General features: G+C 38.1%; 1 protein-coding gene across 1 annotated transcript in view; it reads right to left on the bottom strand.

Annotated features, from left to right (window-relative positions):
- Positions 1-311: 311 nt before the first annotated feature.
- Positions 312-19,656, bottom strand: part of IGF2 (insulin like growth factor 2) — a 30,465-nt gene continuing 11,120 nt past the window's right edge. The window contains exons 2-4 of the mRNA XM_072118112.1: positions 13,167-13,329; positions 5,834-6,000; positions 312-5,245 (exon numbers count right to left, since the gene is read on the bottom strand). Coding sequence (XP_071974213.1) covers positions 5,015-5,245; positions 5,834-6,000; positions 13,167-13,329 — 561 coding nt within the window. The 3' untranslated portion in view covers positions 312-5,014. The remainder of the gene's footprint in view (positions 5,246-5,833; positions 6,001-13,166; positions 13,330-19,656) is intronic.

The following is a 19,656-nucleotide window of genomic DNA, read 5'->3' as shown; positions in this document are numbered from 1 at the left end:
ATTAAACAGACATCAATAACATATATTTAACAGTCCCTGCAATAAGACGCTGCCACGTAATGCGAGCGGCAGCCTCCATAACAGTGAATGCATATGAACGCGACACGAAATATCAAACCTGAAGACCTCATTTGCATTGCGTTTACATATCAAAAGAAAAACATTACACAAAAAGCTGAGTTCTTACAATGAAATGGCTCAGACCTGCTACCCACACTTTATTGTTTTTTTGTTTGTTCCATTTTTTTTGCTGTTTTTTCTCATGTATGTTAAGCTGAAAAAAGAAGGTTTTGTGAAAGGCAGCGAGCAAAATGATTTTCAACGTGTTTCTTGCTTTCTTTTTTTTTATTTTTTGTGATTTTTCATAATAATTTTTTTTCTCATTTTTTGGTAAAAAGCATTTACAAAGTTCTAAAAACTAATAGTATAAAATGTCATTAAAATGTTTCTTTCTCCTTCCCGTTGCACACCGTGATTGAACTACCGGCGCCTTTGTTGGAACCCCTCATCAATAAATAATTCAGTTTACTTTTCCTCCTGGTGTCCATCGTAATGCAATGTAAATTTTACCTTTGCTTTTATTTTTTTTTTACTATTATTATTTTTATTTTATTTTTTTTTACAAAATGTATCATGGCTCAACATTGCAAGGAAATAATATTAATAAAAAAAATGATTACACAGTAAAAATACCTAATTACATCCTCCCATCTCCATTTCTGGAGTCCTCCCAACCCCCCATATCTCCTCCTTGATATCAAATATTATACAATTCAAGTAGTCTTCCCATTGTTTTTTATGGTACAGACAAGACAGGAAAACAAAAAGAACCAATAAAGTGGCAATACCATCTAGCTGGTTAATTCATTGACAGATGTTTGGACGACATCATTGTATTGCAGATTCCAAAGAACAATACCAAGAAATTATTTATTCCTTAACAATTTTAAGCTATTAAACTCTTTTCCCAAAATGATTGTGGAACTCAACATGTTTTCTTTGACTTTAAGGGGTCGTCCACTTTCAGCAAGTAGTTGATATTGTTTGTATAATGAAAAGTTACACAATTTTCAATATACTTTCTTTATCGATTCCTCGCTGCTTTCTAGATCTCACAGGTCTGATTACTCTCTGTTATCGAACAAGCCATGCACCTGTGTGATATCACATGACCAGGGATAGATTATTATCCACAGGAAGTAAACAATGAAGCTTCCTGTTACATAAACTAGCAATCAGAGATCTAGTGAACGGTGAGGAATTGATACAGTAAGTATATTGGAAAACTGTGTAACTAATCATTGCACAAACAGTATTTGCTGAAAGTGAACAAACCCTTTAAAAATGTCATATCAAAGGTCAATCTTTCTGACAACTTCATTGGTTTACGCCTGTTTGCAACTTTATCTACTTAAAATCCAGCATATGATAAGAACCCTGAATGTGTCATTATCAACATTTACAGGAATCTGGAATTAAAAAAAAACATATATTGGTCTAATAAAAATTAAGGTTTTAAAGGTCTTGATTTACTTGTGTAAAAGTTGCTAGAGGCCGAACCAATATATTAATGTCATCTGAAGGTGAACATAGAAATAATACATGACTTTTGAAAGATTAACCTAGTGGTTCGTTCAGCAGTTTGGGCAACCCGTTCAAGATCATTATGTTTTCTTCAAGGAACAGCTCCATGAAAAGTTTTTGTAGCAAATATTTGCCATGGATTTTCTTATTTCAACAAAATTGACAATATTGTTCATGCTACTATGAGGTGATAAACACAGTAAGAGTAAGTACACACTGGTATTAACTAAGTCTAGCATTGGGATCAAAATTCCCTAAGATTTAACCTGCCTGTGCCTATACTTATAGAGCAGGATATTGTGTGCCCTTTAATACTTTGTTCCTTTTTGCTCTATTTCTATCGTATTTAGGGTACATTCACGTCACGTCAGCGTGCTGGAGAAGAGGAGGGATGAGCACTGCTCACCTCTCCACAGAGCAGCACTGGGCCGACGCTGTAACACAGTAAAATATAGAACATGCCCTATATTTCGCCGTGCATGGTCACGCTGCAGTGAGACAACATGTGCTCTCCGCACTGTGACCCCAGGCACAATAGATGTCAATGGAAACCGAAACCGTTTGTGGGAATGAGCCCTTAGTAGGCATTCTAACAGTATAAGCAAGCAAGAAAAATTACGCTGATAACAGCTATGCTGTATTTTCCCCAATTTTATCAACATTATTAACCTAACCTATATAGGATTGGTCACAATCCTCCAGTTTGAGCTAATAAGAACTCCACAGTTGCACTAGGCCCTATCCTAATTTATAGACCGGTATTCTTTCTAATCAAACATGTCAGTGGAATTTGACCAAGGATTTAGAGTGCTGAAACACTCAAGGGGTTTAATGCAACAAGTTTTGATTGAAGTCATGCTTCAACATTGCAAGATAGACCTAAATGTTTTTTGTGTAACAAAACTTTTTCAAAGAATACAGGCCTTCAACCAGTAACTAGATCAGACAAAGAAGTCCATTGGTTGGCTGGAAACTACTAAACGGCCAGGGTAGTATTCACCAGGATCAAGACAGTCTATACATAAGGAAGCTGGTAGGTGGCAATGGCCTATTTGATCCTGGGATGTAACAAACCACTTAATCAAAAATTCTGGACTACTTTGGTGCAGAATCTCATCCACACATTTCCTAACAGTTGTAAATCTTTTAAAGACTGAAGTCATTGGGGTGAATTTATCACCACATTGTCTTGATTCTTGACTCATTCTCAACTGTGACATTAAAGTCTCAAAAAGCTTTACGAGAAACAAGACAATGTGGTAATAAATCCCCTCTGTCTTCTGAGGGAGCTTGACAAAGGCCTCATGTATTAGTTTATATACTTAAAATCGACCACTACCAGCCTAAAAATGGTGGAAGCCATTTTTTTCATGAGCACTGGAAGACATCAATAGATGGTTGGCTATCCTAACTATTGCTACTCCATGTTGTTATCAAGATACTTCTGTGTTCTGAAATTACCAGCTGAATTTGTATAGTGAAAAGCAAGACTGCAACGCAGGTAAACTATAAATGAGATATACTGTGACTCTCATTCTCTTCCATGAACAGTGCAATGCCATTCCGTGAAGTATAGATAAAACAGGATACTTGAATATTTTTAGGATTTTATGCACAAGGATAGGTAAAAGAAGTAAGGAATCCAATGAGTTAATACAAGTGCGTACTTTTTAGAAAAATAAATCGGTAAAATAGGTGCTGGTGCATTTTTCTGAATATTTAGTGGCTCTCCAACTAGCTAATAAAAAGGGGCTCTATTTCTTAATTTTTGAAAAAGTCCTATAAGTAAAATCGGAATTCAATTTGCATTTTTTTCATTTATTGATGTGAAGTGGCAACATACCTACTCTACAGTTTACTGTTTGGTCTGCATAGAATTTGATAAACCTGCGTTTCTTACATTTTTCCTGACTAAATGGGAATTTGGTTGGTATAATTTAGGAACAATCAAAAATATTCAGTGCTGCATGTAATATAACCTAAATTAAAAGTCCATATGGCTATTTTAATAGGTTGAGGTGGTATCTCCATAAATTATATAGATTCGGCAGACTATATTAAGAATATCCGCTCTGCGTGGGTATGACTTACTGCAAATATGATATATTGTAATTCCCTTTTCCCTAGGTCTGTGAGTGACCACACAACAGCATTCCATATTCTGATGAATGTAAGTGAATGGCTTCATTTTAAGTAACACCCTCTATACAATTGCAAGGAGGGAAAGAGATACTTTTCTTAAAACGAAAAGCATTTTTTTTTCAAGTTCAATAGATAATCTATCATGTTCGTTCTATGGCGACAAGTCATTCATCTATGGAACACTGACTTATTTCCATATTTTAGGATCCTTAGGCTAAATATGAAATTTCAGTCCAGCTCTTCCCTCTCCTTATAACTTTAGCACCAAAAGGACATCATATTTAAAATATCATGCCCTTTCTTTCATTGCTATACAAAAAAAAAAATATCCCATAAAAATAGTGCTCGACTTTTTTTTTTACTTTTTTTGCAAAAAAAAAAAGTAATAGAATATATAGATATATTATACATATATAAAATCATTGTAATCTGTGGCATATGTGCAAAGCAGACAGCGCTCCAACTCAAACTAAAAAAGCATTCTGCCTACTTCCCCTTCGTTCTGTCTTAGTTCTCAAAGATTAAAAGGTGCAAATACATTTGGAATCTTGCCCCCCGACCCCTACCATACAAAAGACTGCAACATACCGCCATATATAATGTTGCAAGGCTTGGTGATACAGAGGAGTCAAGTAAAAGAGATATCCCAAAAACCTTGCATGCCCTTAGAATATTCCAGGCATCAAAAAGGTGCAAACATTTTGGACACTGACATTAAATGCTACTTGAAAACAAAAAAACAAAAAAAGACACAAAGTAGTGTAGAAACCAGGCATAAGAAATGGAAGAAAAAGTTCCCTTTCTACACTGATTTTCTCCTTTCCAACCCTAAGGTAATATTCGGGATGGAACCTTTACAATACTTCCATTGGTAGAATTTTTTTCGTTCCACTGTGGCACATTTAGGTCTTGATGCGCCCCGACAAAAACATTTTTTTTTTGCATATTTCTGTGCGTGTATAGACAAATGTTTTGCGTCTTTGCTTACATGTTCACATACACACACCGTGGTTTTAGTTTTAAATGCAGTAAAACAAAAATAAAACAGAAAAGGACATGAAAATCCACAGAAATATTTCCCACCAAAAACAATGTTGTTCCTGCTTTGGCGTCTCTCATTTTGCTCATTTTTGTCTCTTCTGTGAGGTGTCACATGGAGTTTCTAGGCTTCACTTCTGCTGAGCGTGTTCTCCTTCCCATTCAGCGATATTGTATCAGAAGAAAAACAGTCAAATTCTAGAAACAGAACATGAAGGCAGTGGAATGTTCTTTAGTAGTGATTTCTGGCTCAATTGTGAGATGGATCTGAGCCTTGATGAATGAGGTGTGGCTGCTTCACAGGTAATGTAGTTAGTGGCCGGTGTGATATAACCTGCTGAGATTCTTCAATGTGCTGCACCCGCCACCTGTACTGGCGAGCTCGAACAATGGCAGGAACCCCTCTTCGTAGACGTTGAGTGGATTTTCTTTGCCAAATGTCATATTTGGAGTATTTGTGAGGATGCTTGTGATAGATGTCCTAAAAGATATGAAATATGTCAATCATTATCATTTATCAGCCAGTTTGGTTATTATGAAAATCAAAATGGGGGTAAGTAAAATGGGTCACAGGCATTCAAAAGATATATATATATATAAATAAATAAATATATATATATATATATATATATATATATATATATATATATATATATATATTATGTTAACTACTGTTTATTACTTTACAAGAACCTGGCTGTTCTTGGTCATGACGAAGAAAGACAAGCTTAGCCAAAAGCAAAATTGTAAGCGTTGACTGAAGATTTGCCCTTCGACTAGATGCCCCTTCACTTACTTTAGATCTCTTTTTTTAGACAAAATAAGCACTTTCACTTTAAGAAGTTCTTTAATGTGAACTTTCTCTGGCCATGTGCCTTTGCCTTAATGCTGAACTTTTTACGCCACCCCAAAAAAGCTCTGCAGACTGAATTGTTAAAAAGAATTTTTGACTAAGTGACTAAACCCTTATCATCTGCACAATTTCACAGTCAGTGCTCCATTCTACATCTTACTGCAGATTTCTTGCTCAGATAAGGACAACAAAAAAACCGGACACCTTCACACTCACCTTGTTCAGGGATGGCATTGCTGTGGCAGGTGCTGTGGATAGATCTCTCTCATTTTTTAAGGGCTTCGCACAGTACGTTTCCAGTAAATCTAGGTCACAACTTCGGAAACAACATTCATCAACGATGCCTCGGTTAGCCCTGCGACTGGTGCGTACAGGATTTTTTTCTAGAAGAAAAAGAGAAAAATGATTCATTACACTGTACATACATTCATACAATATTTAGTCAAATTGATTTTCTATGGGTGGATATTAACATGTAACGTAAGATCTAGTAATTTCTAAGCATGAACATTTGGGGCCTAATGATATCCAGAAGAATATTACTTGTCCTCTACAAACATATTTAAAATGTAATGGTTAAACAGTATACTAAAGATTTTTTCTAATACCATGGTGTCTCACAAACTTTTCATCAGTTGATCCATCTTTAGAGTAGGCCATGAATGCATGATCTGTGTAGGCTTCATGTGTAATATCAGCTAAATAATTGAAAGGTCACAAAGCTTCACTTTTTATCCGAGATGTCTATACGAATATCAAACTGTGCCTGGTCCTCTAGCTCCATGGGGATAAGAAGCAGAACCAGGTACAGCTGAACGTGATGGTGCTAGAAGGTGTTTGCCCTTTCCTTCTGTTCATGCAACACCTACAGACAATCCATCAAGGTGAAAACCTTCAAAACGCACTGTCAAATGATGTACACAGGTCATATGTATGGCTACATTGCACAAATGGCAAGAATAGGACCTGAGCACCTGATCTCCAAACATCCATCCATATAACTATGATCTACAGAAGCCACCTTCGGGACATTATGGCCAGATTTGAACAAGTCAGTGGTAGCAGAACTGATATTCTATCGTCTGAATTGGCTGAATAATCATTAGGTTCTGTGAGCTTGGTTTCACAGTTTGGATTGCTCTTGCCTCTTAGAACACTTCAACTGTTATAGGGACCAGATTCCTGGAATCTCAGACACTAGAAGTTTTTGGTCTCAGGCCAGTGCCCCAGAATCCCTTTCATTATTTAACAGGAAATGTTGAAAAAAGTCCTAAGGTAATTAAAATTTTGAAGTCTCAAAAAAAACTGGACAAAAGCATCGGCATCTTTATATAACTATAATATATACCAATACAATCATGCAAAGTACAAAATGCCCGTATAGATGTGTTATCCATATGCAGTCCTCGAATCATACATTATGGATATTTAGTTCCTCTGGACACTTATCATCCTATTCCTAAATGGGCCTGAAGATGTCAGATAAATATTCATATCCCTCAGCTCAAATACCAGCAGAGTTAGCCATGTAAACAAGAGTCTTGGATTTCACTTCTGGATAGGGGGTGTCACACTAAGCTCGCTCAGCTCTTTTCCATGAATTCTGCTTTACTATGTTAACCCTTTTATGTATCAAGTGTAACATTAGTGAATCATAGTTGGGTTATCATGAAAAGAATCCATTCATTAGAATTTTCATGATGTCTTGTTCACACAATTATTAATCTTTAATTGGCTGTATAGCCCATTGATTTCTTTAAAATGTCCCTATTTACATAAAAAATAGACCTACAGACTGAGTACCCAGAAAGCTTATTCTCAGTGTAAGTCAGAAAATAAAATATCTTGAACCAACCAGAGTGGACTAGATTTTCTAAGACAAAGTTACAAAATATATGGCCCGCCGGCCGTAGCCGGGTGGGTATACGTCCGTCGTGCTGGAGAGGAGGAGGAATGACCCTCACTCTATGGAGATGCATGGCATACAGCCGTGCACATGAGGAAAGATAGGACACGTTGTATCTTTTCCCCATGTATGGAGCAGTACATGGGGCACCGTACTGCTATGTGCGCCCATTGCCGTCTATGGGGGATGTATGTACGACCGCAAGCTTGCGGCCATACTTACATCCCCCATACATTTGTGTAAATGCAGTCTTATACTGAGCTAGATCCAAAGAGTCTTATGTTGGCTGCTAACTCTTTCCTGGTTTTGGACTATCTAGTTTTACTACTTTCTTTTAAATTATCTTATCTCTGTTTGTTTTGGCTAGTTTTTTTTTCATCTGCTTCCTTGGTAATTTATCAATCTCACTTTTTCTTTGCGTTAAATAGCTTTTTTCAGATCTCTATTTTAGACATGTCTTACAAATGTTGCAAAAATGTATCAAGTCATTTTTTTCCATTTTCTACGTTTTCCTTAAGTATGGTTTCATTTGGAGTTTTTTGCGCTAAAACATGTTGCAACTTTTACACAATTAGAAATGATAAATGTCATTTGCTATATTTTGCACATCTGGAATAGAAGATAAATGTGTCTTACTGACGGAAAACAAATGTCTTTTGTCTCAAGGTGTGTCCCACCTTAGGAGACGCCCATTTTTCTGTGAAGCCATTTTTTATAAGTAGTAAACATCTCTCAGAACTGTCTTACATTTCGTCCAATGTCTTATATACAGTTTTTGGCTCACATTGCACCAGAAGTTTGGCACATCTTCCTAGTGTTTTCACTATACCTGCACATATTTTAGAAAAATACACAGTAAAATAAACAATTTACACAATGGATATCCTATTGCATGTAACCTTTCTACTTTCCAGCACATACTGACTTGTTTATGTGATGGCAACACATTGCAATCTGCTCATTCCTACCAAGTCTCCTCCAATTTACAAGGACATAAAGACCTTCTACAAGAGGACGTCTATCGGGAAACTTTTACTGTATAACTCATAGAACTAAAGTCTAACTTTTGGCCACATTTCCTTCCATTGGGCATGTTCACGGTGCCCCTTCGTTGATTGCCTGCAATGCAAAAGTGAGGGCAGGTTGTATTCTTGTCCATCTTTGTTTGTGTGCAGGAGGCCTTATATACTGTTATAGACTTATATTTCCGAAAGATCTTGCTCACTAGTGACCAGACAATTCCAGCTTCACAATGATATTAATGGTTAATAAAGCGCCAAGAGAAAAGCAATAATTCCACAAAATTCCAAGTAAATTTTTGTTCCTTTCCAAATATTTGCTTTTCCCATACAGATGTATGGGTCAATGGATGAGCATAGAAAAAACAAACATTGCTTTCCTGTAGAATCCCCCTAGTTACCGGACTGTGCTGTCTATATACGTGCAGGCTCGATATGTTGATATACTGAAGTGTTGAATCAGCATGTACCCTACAGATGTTCCATGTCATTACACATAACAGAAGGAATCCATGTCCGTGTGGTTCACTGTTTACTTCACCAAAGTTTCTTAAAGAGATTTCTAACTTGTAAATAGTTAGTAGTACTAAAGTTCTGGGGTTTGCGCTACTGTATAATGTGGCCACTTACGAAGTGACTATGTTTGATCAAGAGATTTATTTATACATGCAGATTTTGTAGCATTTTTTATAGTGTTCATTATGTAATTATTCTAAAATCATTTTACCTCTATAATTCTAAAAAAACTACCAAACAATAGGCCAGGAAATATATTATTAACAAAAGAAGTGAAGACATTGGGGCACATTTACTGAAAACAGTGCAAACTGCCTTTGTAGTGTGCAGAGGGCATCGTGATTTCCGTTCATGACCCGTTCTTCATGAATCTGGTGCCCCCTGCACTGCTCCAATAGACTGAACCAACAATTTTTTGGTGGTCCTTTAACTTGAGGTGTGCAAGACACTTCTGTCGCACCTTGCATGTTAAATGTGTTGCACGGTCCGACTGAGCACAGGAACGCCCCTTGCAATTATGAAATTTATGTTGCGTGAAGAATGGTGCAGCAGCGATACAAAAAGGGTCATGTTTGACACATATGTGGAACATACAATTCTAAATTACCTGTGCAAGAAGTTTGCACATAAAAGAATGTGCAAAGTCCGATAGAAAACTGGCACATGGCCCTTAGAAATGTGCCCCATTATTTAAAAAAAAAAAAGTAAAAGAGACTTTATTATATTTGCCTGTTTGGCTTCCAATTTATTACGGACTTGGGGGAGTATAAAAAAAATATATAGGAAAATGTAAGCTATTTCATGGATGATTATACTTATATCAGAACAGGTCTCATTTTTACCTATATTGACATGTGATATAGACCTTGGGGGTTATTTATTATAAGTTTTGCTGGGCATTTTCGGCATAAGGCTTTTTGGGACTTTTCACTGCTGAAAAGTCTTTCAGAGCTTTTTCCAGCTCTACATTAATCTGGCGTAAACATACAACTACTGATGCAAAGCCAGATTCATGATCTGGGACAAAAATTAGAACAATTACAGCAAATGAACATTTATTAAAGGGCCAAAGCCACTTTAATGAATCTCAATGGCAGCAGAGATCCAAAACAGACATAGGACTGTTGTAAGGAGCCTGCCTGATGATAGACTAATCTTACTTATAAACATTTACATCATACACATTGGATGAAAGAGGTTCATAACTTAACATCTGGACTGCAGTGGACTTTAGAACATGTATGAACAATCAGATATGTTTGTGGTTGGAAAACCAAGGGTTTTTTCAGTCGTTTTTTTCATGGGATAGGGGATACCTTGATTGGTTGGGGTCTCAGTGGTTCTTCCCCCATGCATCATGAGAATGGGAGTCTGGCGGACATGCGGCTGCTGCTCCCTTCATGATCTATGGATCTTATGGATATAGGCTGTGGACAGGGGCTAAATTGTTAAGACTGGAAAAACCCTTTATGAATTATTGCATGTGATGAAATACACATGACAAATCAGTGCACAGTAGCACATATAGTCCCTACAGTTATATTACGGATGTAGTAGGCACTTCAAATGGATACATAATTCATCATGCAATGAAACATGGCCTAATCTTTTTTTTTCTTGGACTTCATATGCTTCCATTGGAAATAAGACCCCCACAGAAATAGAGTATGGCCGGCTGTGGGCCTAGTATTATAATTTAATTTTGTATGGTATTGTTACAAGCCTTAATACCACTTTATCCCGTTCATCAGAAGTGATGACTTAAAATGAATGATGTGTCGCTGCCAAGAAATGCACACACATCCAACATCGGCTTCCAGCTCAGCCTGCTCCATGGATTTCTTGGTTGTAAGTGGAGAATAAGTCTTGTTAGCAATAATAACTTCACTTGACTGTAAAACATTAAATCAACAGAAATTGAGGCTATTTTGTTAAGCTGTGTTTGGCAACAATGATGGAACGGGCTTTGGTAGTTATTTTAAAATGAAAAAGTGAAGCTAAAAAAACATTTTGTGGAAATACTCTGACTCCATAAACAACAACAATAACTACAATTACATGTCGCCTTTCTACAAAGCTACAATTATGGCGGGCTCCATGCAAGTTTATGCCTCATATTGTAGTAACTTTGTAATTAACGAGTTACATTATCAGCAATTTTCCAATTATAATGTTATTATCAGAATCCCTCTCATGAAGACAGCCCCTCTCTATACATCCAATTAAGGAATAACAAAGTCATGGGGGGGGGGTCCCCTGCTCGGGACCCCTCTCTGTGAATTAGAGCGGAGAGCTGCTAACTAATAAGCCGTCCCTCTCTGGTGGACCAAATTCTTGTGTGTCTTACATGATCTGCTATTCATGTGTAAGGCCTCCATGTAATACTACATATAGCTATAGGGCCAGTGCATAATCGCAGGTATATGTTACCATGGGTATATGTTACAGCAATGGTATGTATAATAAAACTACTGCACAAGCCCACATAATAATAAACGTAAAATCTCTGTTGTATACTAGGACTATAATTTAGCTTTCTAATTGCAAAACGTATAGATAGTGATACATAAACTCATAGAAAGCCCAGCTGTGTTTTTGGGTCACACAAGAGTCCATTAGCCAGCATGACATGATCGGTCGTTTGAGCTGTACAAATTTCTCGCATTTTGTCTTTCTCTCTCACGACATGTGTGAGGTAAATATGCTGGCAATTTCCTTTCAGCATCCTTCCCTTGTCCCTCTCTTACCTCAAACACCCTCCCTCCTTTTTTGCCAAATCAATCAAACTCATTTAAAGGGGAATTTGAAGTAAACAATCTCCCTCCTCTCCCTCATCTACTCCCAGTGGAATGCAGGAAGCAACAAAGAGGGTCTTTGTGGGACCTAGCTCACTAAACCACTGCCCCCCCCCCCCCATTTTGCCTCCTGCCTGGATCTTCCTTTTCTCCCCTGCCAATTTTACCGAGAAAGACACATAGGCCAAGAATGTGCATAGTCAGCACAAGTTAGAGGGAACAAAGTCTTATCAGCTGTTCGTAGAAAAGCACTTTCTCCTCTCATTGTCTATTGTGCTACAGACAGCTGTCAAAAATGAAGCAAATGATACTATGAAGCGTGACATCATAAAGCACTATTACAATTTCTCTATGCTAGGCAGCCTGAACTCTTAAACTTATTTTTACAATCCTGTAGGGTAAGGCCATCCCTTGTAAAAGTGGCCATATCAATATTTTTCAATGCAAGTTTTAGACTAGGATAGAATGTTTACGGGCAACGCTACCAATTAGGTCCCAATTCCCCTACTTATCTACCAGCATTTGGTCAGGAATGCTATAACTCTATGGGACTGTTGAATTTAGAGCACTTGGACTCACCATCCAAGGTGAATGGAATGGCCCAATTGCTCAACTGGTGGACCCATTGGTAGAACCTCAAATAATGAGTCACTGTGCAGCCATAGATAAGTTTAAGACTTGATAAACCCATTAAAAGTGAGCATCTGTCTACGTAATATATATATATATATATATAGGCTGGGTCCATCAGAGTCGCAGAACTTTGAGCATGGGTTCAGATGCTGGTTTGAAAAGTGAAACCTTAATATACGCTAAGTTCAGTTAGTGGCTTGTGATTGGACAGCCCATCTGATTTACATACATGAAGACTGTCTTTTTGTTTAAACTTCTATAATAACCTTCTACAGCCAACTTTGTTAGAAATAATGATAACAATATAACTTACAATAAAGAATAGGTAACAATGTCAATGGTGAAGCTCCAGTACTACATTTGCAATGTATTACCCCTATCTGGCACTTAATGTGTTAATAAAATATGGAAACACTTCCCCAGCAATGCACTTGAGTATGTTTTTTATCCCCCCTGGTGACAACAATCCTGTTTCTCAATAGGGAGCAAAGCTTGGAAACCCTACACCAGCAGCAGTTGTTGGTTGATGACATTGCTTACGTGTTTCTATGTCTTTTTGTTCTACGCCGCCATAAATTAATGTATCTGTGTATGATTTTTAGAAACATGTTCCCACCCAAGCGCATAATAAGTACCAAGAAAAGTGGATATGTTTTATAAAATTAAAACAGTTTACTTACCAAAGTAAAAGCCCCGATCTCCACATACAAACTGCAGCGTATCCACCAACTCTCCACCGCAGAGAGTCTCGGCCATACTTAAAGTTCTGGATGATTCTGCTGTGTAGGCTATGAAAGTGTAGAGGATGAACAGGGCATGTCGGCTGACTGGTATCCCTGGCAGCTAGAGAAAATAGGAAAGGGTCGATATTAATATTTTCAGATGGTCCTATTCATATGTAATAATCCCTACATTATATGTATAAAGGCAGAGGTGAAACATGCAATACATTACTATTAGGTCAATGCAATTCCTACACCATTGGTACCAAGACAACCTGCAACAACTACTGATTGGTGAGTTACAGTAGTGGATTATAATAAAGATGGCCTGGATATAGCCCAGAGCCCAAATATTCTAGGGGGTCCATGGTCATCCAAACTACCCACCCCTTTTTATATTCAGAAGAACCTTCACCCATGAAATCCACATACATTGGTTCCTGCTCTCACAACACATGTACACAAGAGCCTTTTCAGGAACTTTGAATGTCCTACAAAGGTCCTAAAACCACAGATTGAAAGCAAGCAGTAGGGGCGCATTCTCCATTCTCAAAGAAGCTTGATTCTAGTACCATATGTAGAAAGTGAATTCCAGACTTGTAGGGGCTATAATATGCACACAGCCCAGAGCCCATGGTAGTCTTAATCCACCTCTGGCGAGCTATAATTTATTTAGCTGTCCTGTGAAATAGATCCTGGAAATGCTATTCGATTAAACATATCTGGGATTATTCAGTATTTAATATTGATGACCTATCTTCACGATAAGGCAATATGGTCGTATCAGTGGAAACAAAAATGTTCTACCAGGACAGACACAATATCTGTGCCTGTAAAGAGTTGAACGAGAATGGACGCCATGGCTGCAATTACAGATTCTTGCCGATACCTATAACATGGAGCCAACTTGTTCTGGCTGATTGGGGCATGGGTAAGGTGTTAGATCAATCTTATTTTGATACCCTATCATTAGAAAGAACTAATAAAGAAATCTTCCTTTAAGTTGATTTTTGAGTTTGGACAAAACATGATTGTTCTACTCCACCAGCAGCACCATCATAGGTTGGATGATCTATTATTGCATTTCACACCAATTTACATTGATAGTGAGATAGAGAAAAGCTGCCATATGAAGTAAAGCCTCTGGACAAGAGTTGCTCTATTTCTAGAAGAAAGTGATATCTTCTATCTCATACAACCCCTTTTCAAAACTGTATTATTCATAAATAGCAGGGAGGCACCTGGGAAGGAGTAGATCCAATTACTTCTGGTAGTAATAATTTCCGATACAGCATTCTATTGAAATGTGGCCATTTATTTCCAACATCATGAAAAGTCATCTCAACAAGGCAGTATACACAAAAAGACAGCATTCAAGAAAAAGTGATATTCCTCCAGGATACAGTGGATGAGGATGACTTCACTGGAAACAATGTCACTTGTTCACTTCACTTTACATTATACAAGTGGAGATTTTTTTTATTCTAGTAATTTGGTAATTGTCCCAACTGGAGGGCAATCTGAGCCGTATGGAAACAGGAAGCATAGCAGCGAGAGCCGTCTCCTGTGTAAGTCTTCCATTCTTCCTTCACTTATTGTATTGGCTTCGCAAACTAATCTGTTAACTTCTGCACCCAGTTGCTCAGAGATAAATTTAGCTCACTTTAACTTGCTATTCTATTTATACCCATAGACAATGCAAATCTCCCCAAGTGCTTGAGCAAACATTTACATTGTAGTCAAACCATAAATCTAAGATGTCAACCTGCTAGTAACTATTGTGATTCATTCCAATTCCCATGTAACCTTCTGGAAGTCTTTCAAGGGGTCTAGCATACATAAATACAGTTGTCTTCAAGATGTAATGTATGCTGTTTCCAAAGCCAAAAAGTGCATATGAAGTGCATATGTATTGTTACCACAAATACTGTATCCATAGAGGAATTGTTTTGGTATGAAGTTGACATGGCGAATTATTGGAATATGGATGTACTGTATGCTTATGGAAATCCGTGGATATTTCCATCTATATAATGTAATTAATTTGTAGCATTAAGCCTTAAGCACATTACTCCCCAAATCAGACCTGCATTTGTACACATAGCCTATGGAAAGTGGGTATGCGTTGAAAAGCAAAAATACAATGCAGCATTGCTAAAGTCACGGACTACAAGCCTAAAATTAGGAAAGTGTGTATCCCAATAGTCAGCCAGGAGATCCCCTCGGTCCCAGCGGTCTTATTAATTTAAAAAAATAATAAAAAGTCAATCAAAATAAATAAATCAACATTCTTCATCATCTTTACCTACAGTTAACTCTCCAAGATTATGTTACCAGCTAGGATATCCCTGATGAATGACAGATGGAGTCCTGGACTGATTAGTTCATGTTAGCATATGCCGAATGGCCTCACCATGCACTGTGCCCTACCAGGTGAACCCTAACTGAGCGCTGCAGGGTTTCTTCATTTCAGAAAAAATTGTTACCTCTAATCATTTACTTCCATAGGCTTCACACAAGCTTCACTGAAATATGTATCAATGAAAGACGTGCAAGCAAAAACTGGCCCTCTTTAAAAAAAACAATAAACACAGAAGACGCCCATTATATCAAAACAAGAATACAACTCTGCACATTCATCTTGAGACAATTTTCATCTGTACATGCGTATTTCTCTACTATGACTATAATTGCCTCATCTTATTAAAATGAAGAAATATGTTCAGAGATTTATTTTTGTTTGCCTTGGAAAATCAGCCATTTTCTCTTTCAATTCCCACACAGGCTGTAAGACAACTGGCTATAAAGGGAGCCTTACAAGTTGTAAGACAACTGGCTATAGTGGGAGCCTTATAAACTATAAGAAAACAGGCTGTTTTGGGAGCCTTATAAGCTATAAGACAACTGGCTACAGAGGGAGCATTATAAGCTATAAGACAACTGGCTATAGTAGGAACCGTATAAGCTACAAGACAACTGGCTATAGTGGGAACCGTATAAGCTACAAGACAACTGGCTATAGTGGGAACCGTATAAGCTACAAGACAACTGGCTACAGTGGGAGCCTTATAAGCTGTAAGACAACTGGCTATAGTGGGAGCCTTATAAGCTATAAGACAACTGGCTATAGTGGGAGCCTTATAAGCTATAAGACGACTGGCTATAGTGGGAACCATATTATCTACAAGACAACTGGCTATAGTGGGAACCGTATTATCTACAAGACAACTGGCTATAGTGGGAACCGTATAAGCTACAAGACAACTGGCTATAGTGGGAACCGTATAAGCTACAAGACAACTGGCTATAGTGGGAACCGTATTATTTACAAGACAACTGGCTATAGTGGGAACCGTATAAGCTACAAGATAACTGGCTATAGTGGGAACCGTATAAGCTACAAGACAACTGGCTATAGTGGGAATAGTATAAGCCACAAGACAACTGGCTATTGTGGGAGTCTTATAAGCTATAAGACAACTGACTAGAGCTAGAGACCCCCTGCTGTCTCCTGTTTAGTACCTTGTTTCCACCTTGACTAACCTTTCCACCTTGACTAACTCCCCACAATTGAAAATTATAAAGAAAATAAGCAGGAAAGTAAACTCTTTCCAACCGCTACTCTTTCCAATTGGCCCCCGTTCTCCTTTTGGCCTATCATTCAATCATAGTCGCCAATAAAATTACTACCTATACAGGTCTATCTGTTACAGGTATTTCCCATGTTCTCCCTTAATGTGAAGTTTAAGGAATGCCATACATCAATCACTGCTGGCTACTGCCCCAGAATTTGCGTAAATGTGTTAGGATTTTGGCTATTTAAACTGATTTTTAAGTCTTTTTACTAACATTGCACTTAGGTGTAAATTAGTTTTAACCTGTAGCTACTGATATTTGCTTTTAACGACCATTGTCGTAAAAGCAAATAAAACCTAATTCCTCAATGGTTGTCGTGGAGGAGTGAAAATGTTCTCATGGATGAAGTTTTTGACCATACAGCTACTTATTCTAGTTCCAAAAGTATTGTAGGAGAAGAGAAAAGCTGCAGAATACTGGGGCAATTTTTACAAAAAAAGACAATTTTGCATTTTAAGTAGCAAATGCTTTCAAATGTGAATTTACTGCAATAACTACAACAACTCATTCTGGACATAGTCCATAGAAAGAATATTTGTTGTTGTAGGTGGTACTCAGGGGTGTAACTTAAGGGTTGTGCTCTAGCATCTAGACCCAGGAATAATTTGGACCTATAAGATGTTTCTTTACCAGGGAAAGTGCCAGGGCCCAGAGCTGCTGGCGAGGCCCACCTAAGTCTGTATCTAATGAATCCATAGGGGGCGAGGGGGGATTTCTGTATAATAACCATGAGGGGGCTCTGTTGTATGATAAACTAGGGAATATTTTAGAGAACAGGAGACTGCTGAATTTTTAATGCCTCCACCTGAATTCACTGCAAAGGGGCCTAGTGAGGCTCTGTCGTCCAGGGGCCTACTGACACCTGGAGCCAAGCCTTTACCATATTATAAGACTAGTATATATATATGTAAAACAATAAAGTTAGTGGGACTGGTAAATAGTTTTCATTAGGGCCTAACAGCCTATGATATACTAATGATACTGCCCATTGGGTCTAGCTAAGCATATACATTCTACACAAGTCATAAAAGTTATAACATATACTTTATGGTTGCTGTGTTCCCTACATTGGAAGCAAATTACTACAAACTAGGGCAGCACAATGGTTCAATCTTAAGTTCTGTTGAGTTACCGGGTTTAAATCTGATCAAGGTCATCATCTGCGTAGAGAGTGCAAGTTCTCAACTTGTTTGCATGGGTTTCCTCCTAGAACCGTGGGTAATTGGCTTACTACGAAAATAACCCCGGTGTGTGTGAGATAGGAAAATGACGTTAAGATAGAACTTACATTAGTGCTCTTTAGTCAATGAACAATTAATGCTGATGATTCCATCTGTGGCATACAATGTAAAACTGCATCACAAAGCATGATGTGTGACTACACAAAATATTAGACACAATGGGGGTCATTTACTAAGGGCCCGATTTGCGTTTTCCCGACGTGTTACCCGAATATTTCCGATTTGCGCCGATTTTCCCTGTATTGCCCCGGGATTTTGGCGCACGCGGTCCGATTGTGGCGCATCGGCGCCAGCATGCACGCGACGGAAATCAGGGGGCGTGGCCGAGCGAAAACCCGATGGATTCGGAAAAACCGCCGCATTTAAAACAATAAAAGTGTCGCTTGGGACGCGCTTACCTTCACTTGGTCCGGCTCGGTGAACTTGAGTGCGTTCAGATGCTTTTCAGCGCAGCAGCGCCACCTGGTGGACGGCGGAGGAACTACCTGGATGAATCCCGGCCGGACCCGAATCCACCGCAGAGAACGCGCCGCTGGATCGCGAACGGGCCGGGTAAGTAAATCTGCCCCAATCTATCCCAAAAAAAAAAAAAATGTTTATGCTATCATAATATCATTGATAAAACAGGAGACAAAAGGAGCTGTTAGTTCCATGTGGAAATGCTGAAATGTGCGTAGGCAGCATAGAGATGTTTTTCACACGACAACATCTGCTAGCGTGTACTTTTCTACATGGAGTATGCACCTTTAAGCACTTAGCATTATTTATTTCTCAGTAGAAGTGAATGACTGCAGGTTTAAATAAACAGAACCATGTCCCACTAGGATAGGAGGCCTGAAATTACTTCCTTACATCAATATCCACCATGCAAAATAAAACCTATTGAGGATTCCAAAATAATATATGTGACCCTGGTAAAAATGTAAATAAATTCATCTAAAATATTGCTCAAACGAAGTAAATGACCTCTTGGACTTCTGAAGTACATGTTTGCGAATGCATAGTCAAACACGGCAGTGATTTATTTAAGACCAAACATACATTTCGCAAATGTTCACGTAGACTGAGCTGTATCCAATTTATTTTAGTGTTGACCTTATTCTTATTTTGCTCCTCTATCTGTCTGATTGATACATACACATTTTGGTCAAACCTGCAAATTTTTTTCAGGACTGATCGATTATCTAAGGTCTATGGTGACCTAACAGTTTGGAGAAGATAACAAATGGACAGAGGAGTACCAACATGCCCCACCTTGTTTCATGGGCAGGTACTGCAGAATGTGTGTGGCAGCAGAAGCCTCCTGCCCGCTCCCTATTCAGAACCCCTTTGGGCAATACAGGAACTGGTACACTTAGCTTAGTGTTTCTCTAAGTTGTAAAGCAAATTGCCTCCTACTCAAACAACACTGTACTGTCTAATAATGGAACAACATGAACACAGTATGAGTACCTAAAGGCATTGCATGTTCTCCTTGATTTACCCGCATAACAAGATGAGACCTCAAAGGATCGTGTAATGTAAGTGGTTGGCTTTTTCCATTTAAGAAATGGTTTAGATATCTCAAGAAT

The sequence above is a fragment of the Engystomops pustulosus genome, chromosome 7 (genome assembly GCF_040894005.1).
Source record: "Engystomops pustulosus chromosome 7, aEngPut4.maternal, whole genome shotgun sequence".
NCBI classification, from domain to species: Eukaryota; Metazoa; Chordata; class Amphibia; order Anura; family Leptodactylidae; genus Engystomops; species Engystomops pustulosus.
Note: the sequence above shows the minus strand (reverse complement) of the source record. Positions and strands in the feature narration are given on the sequence as shown.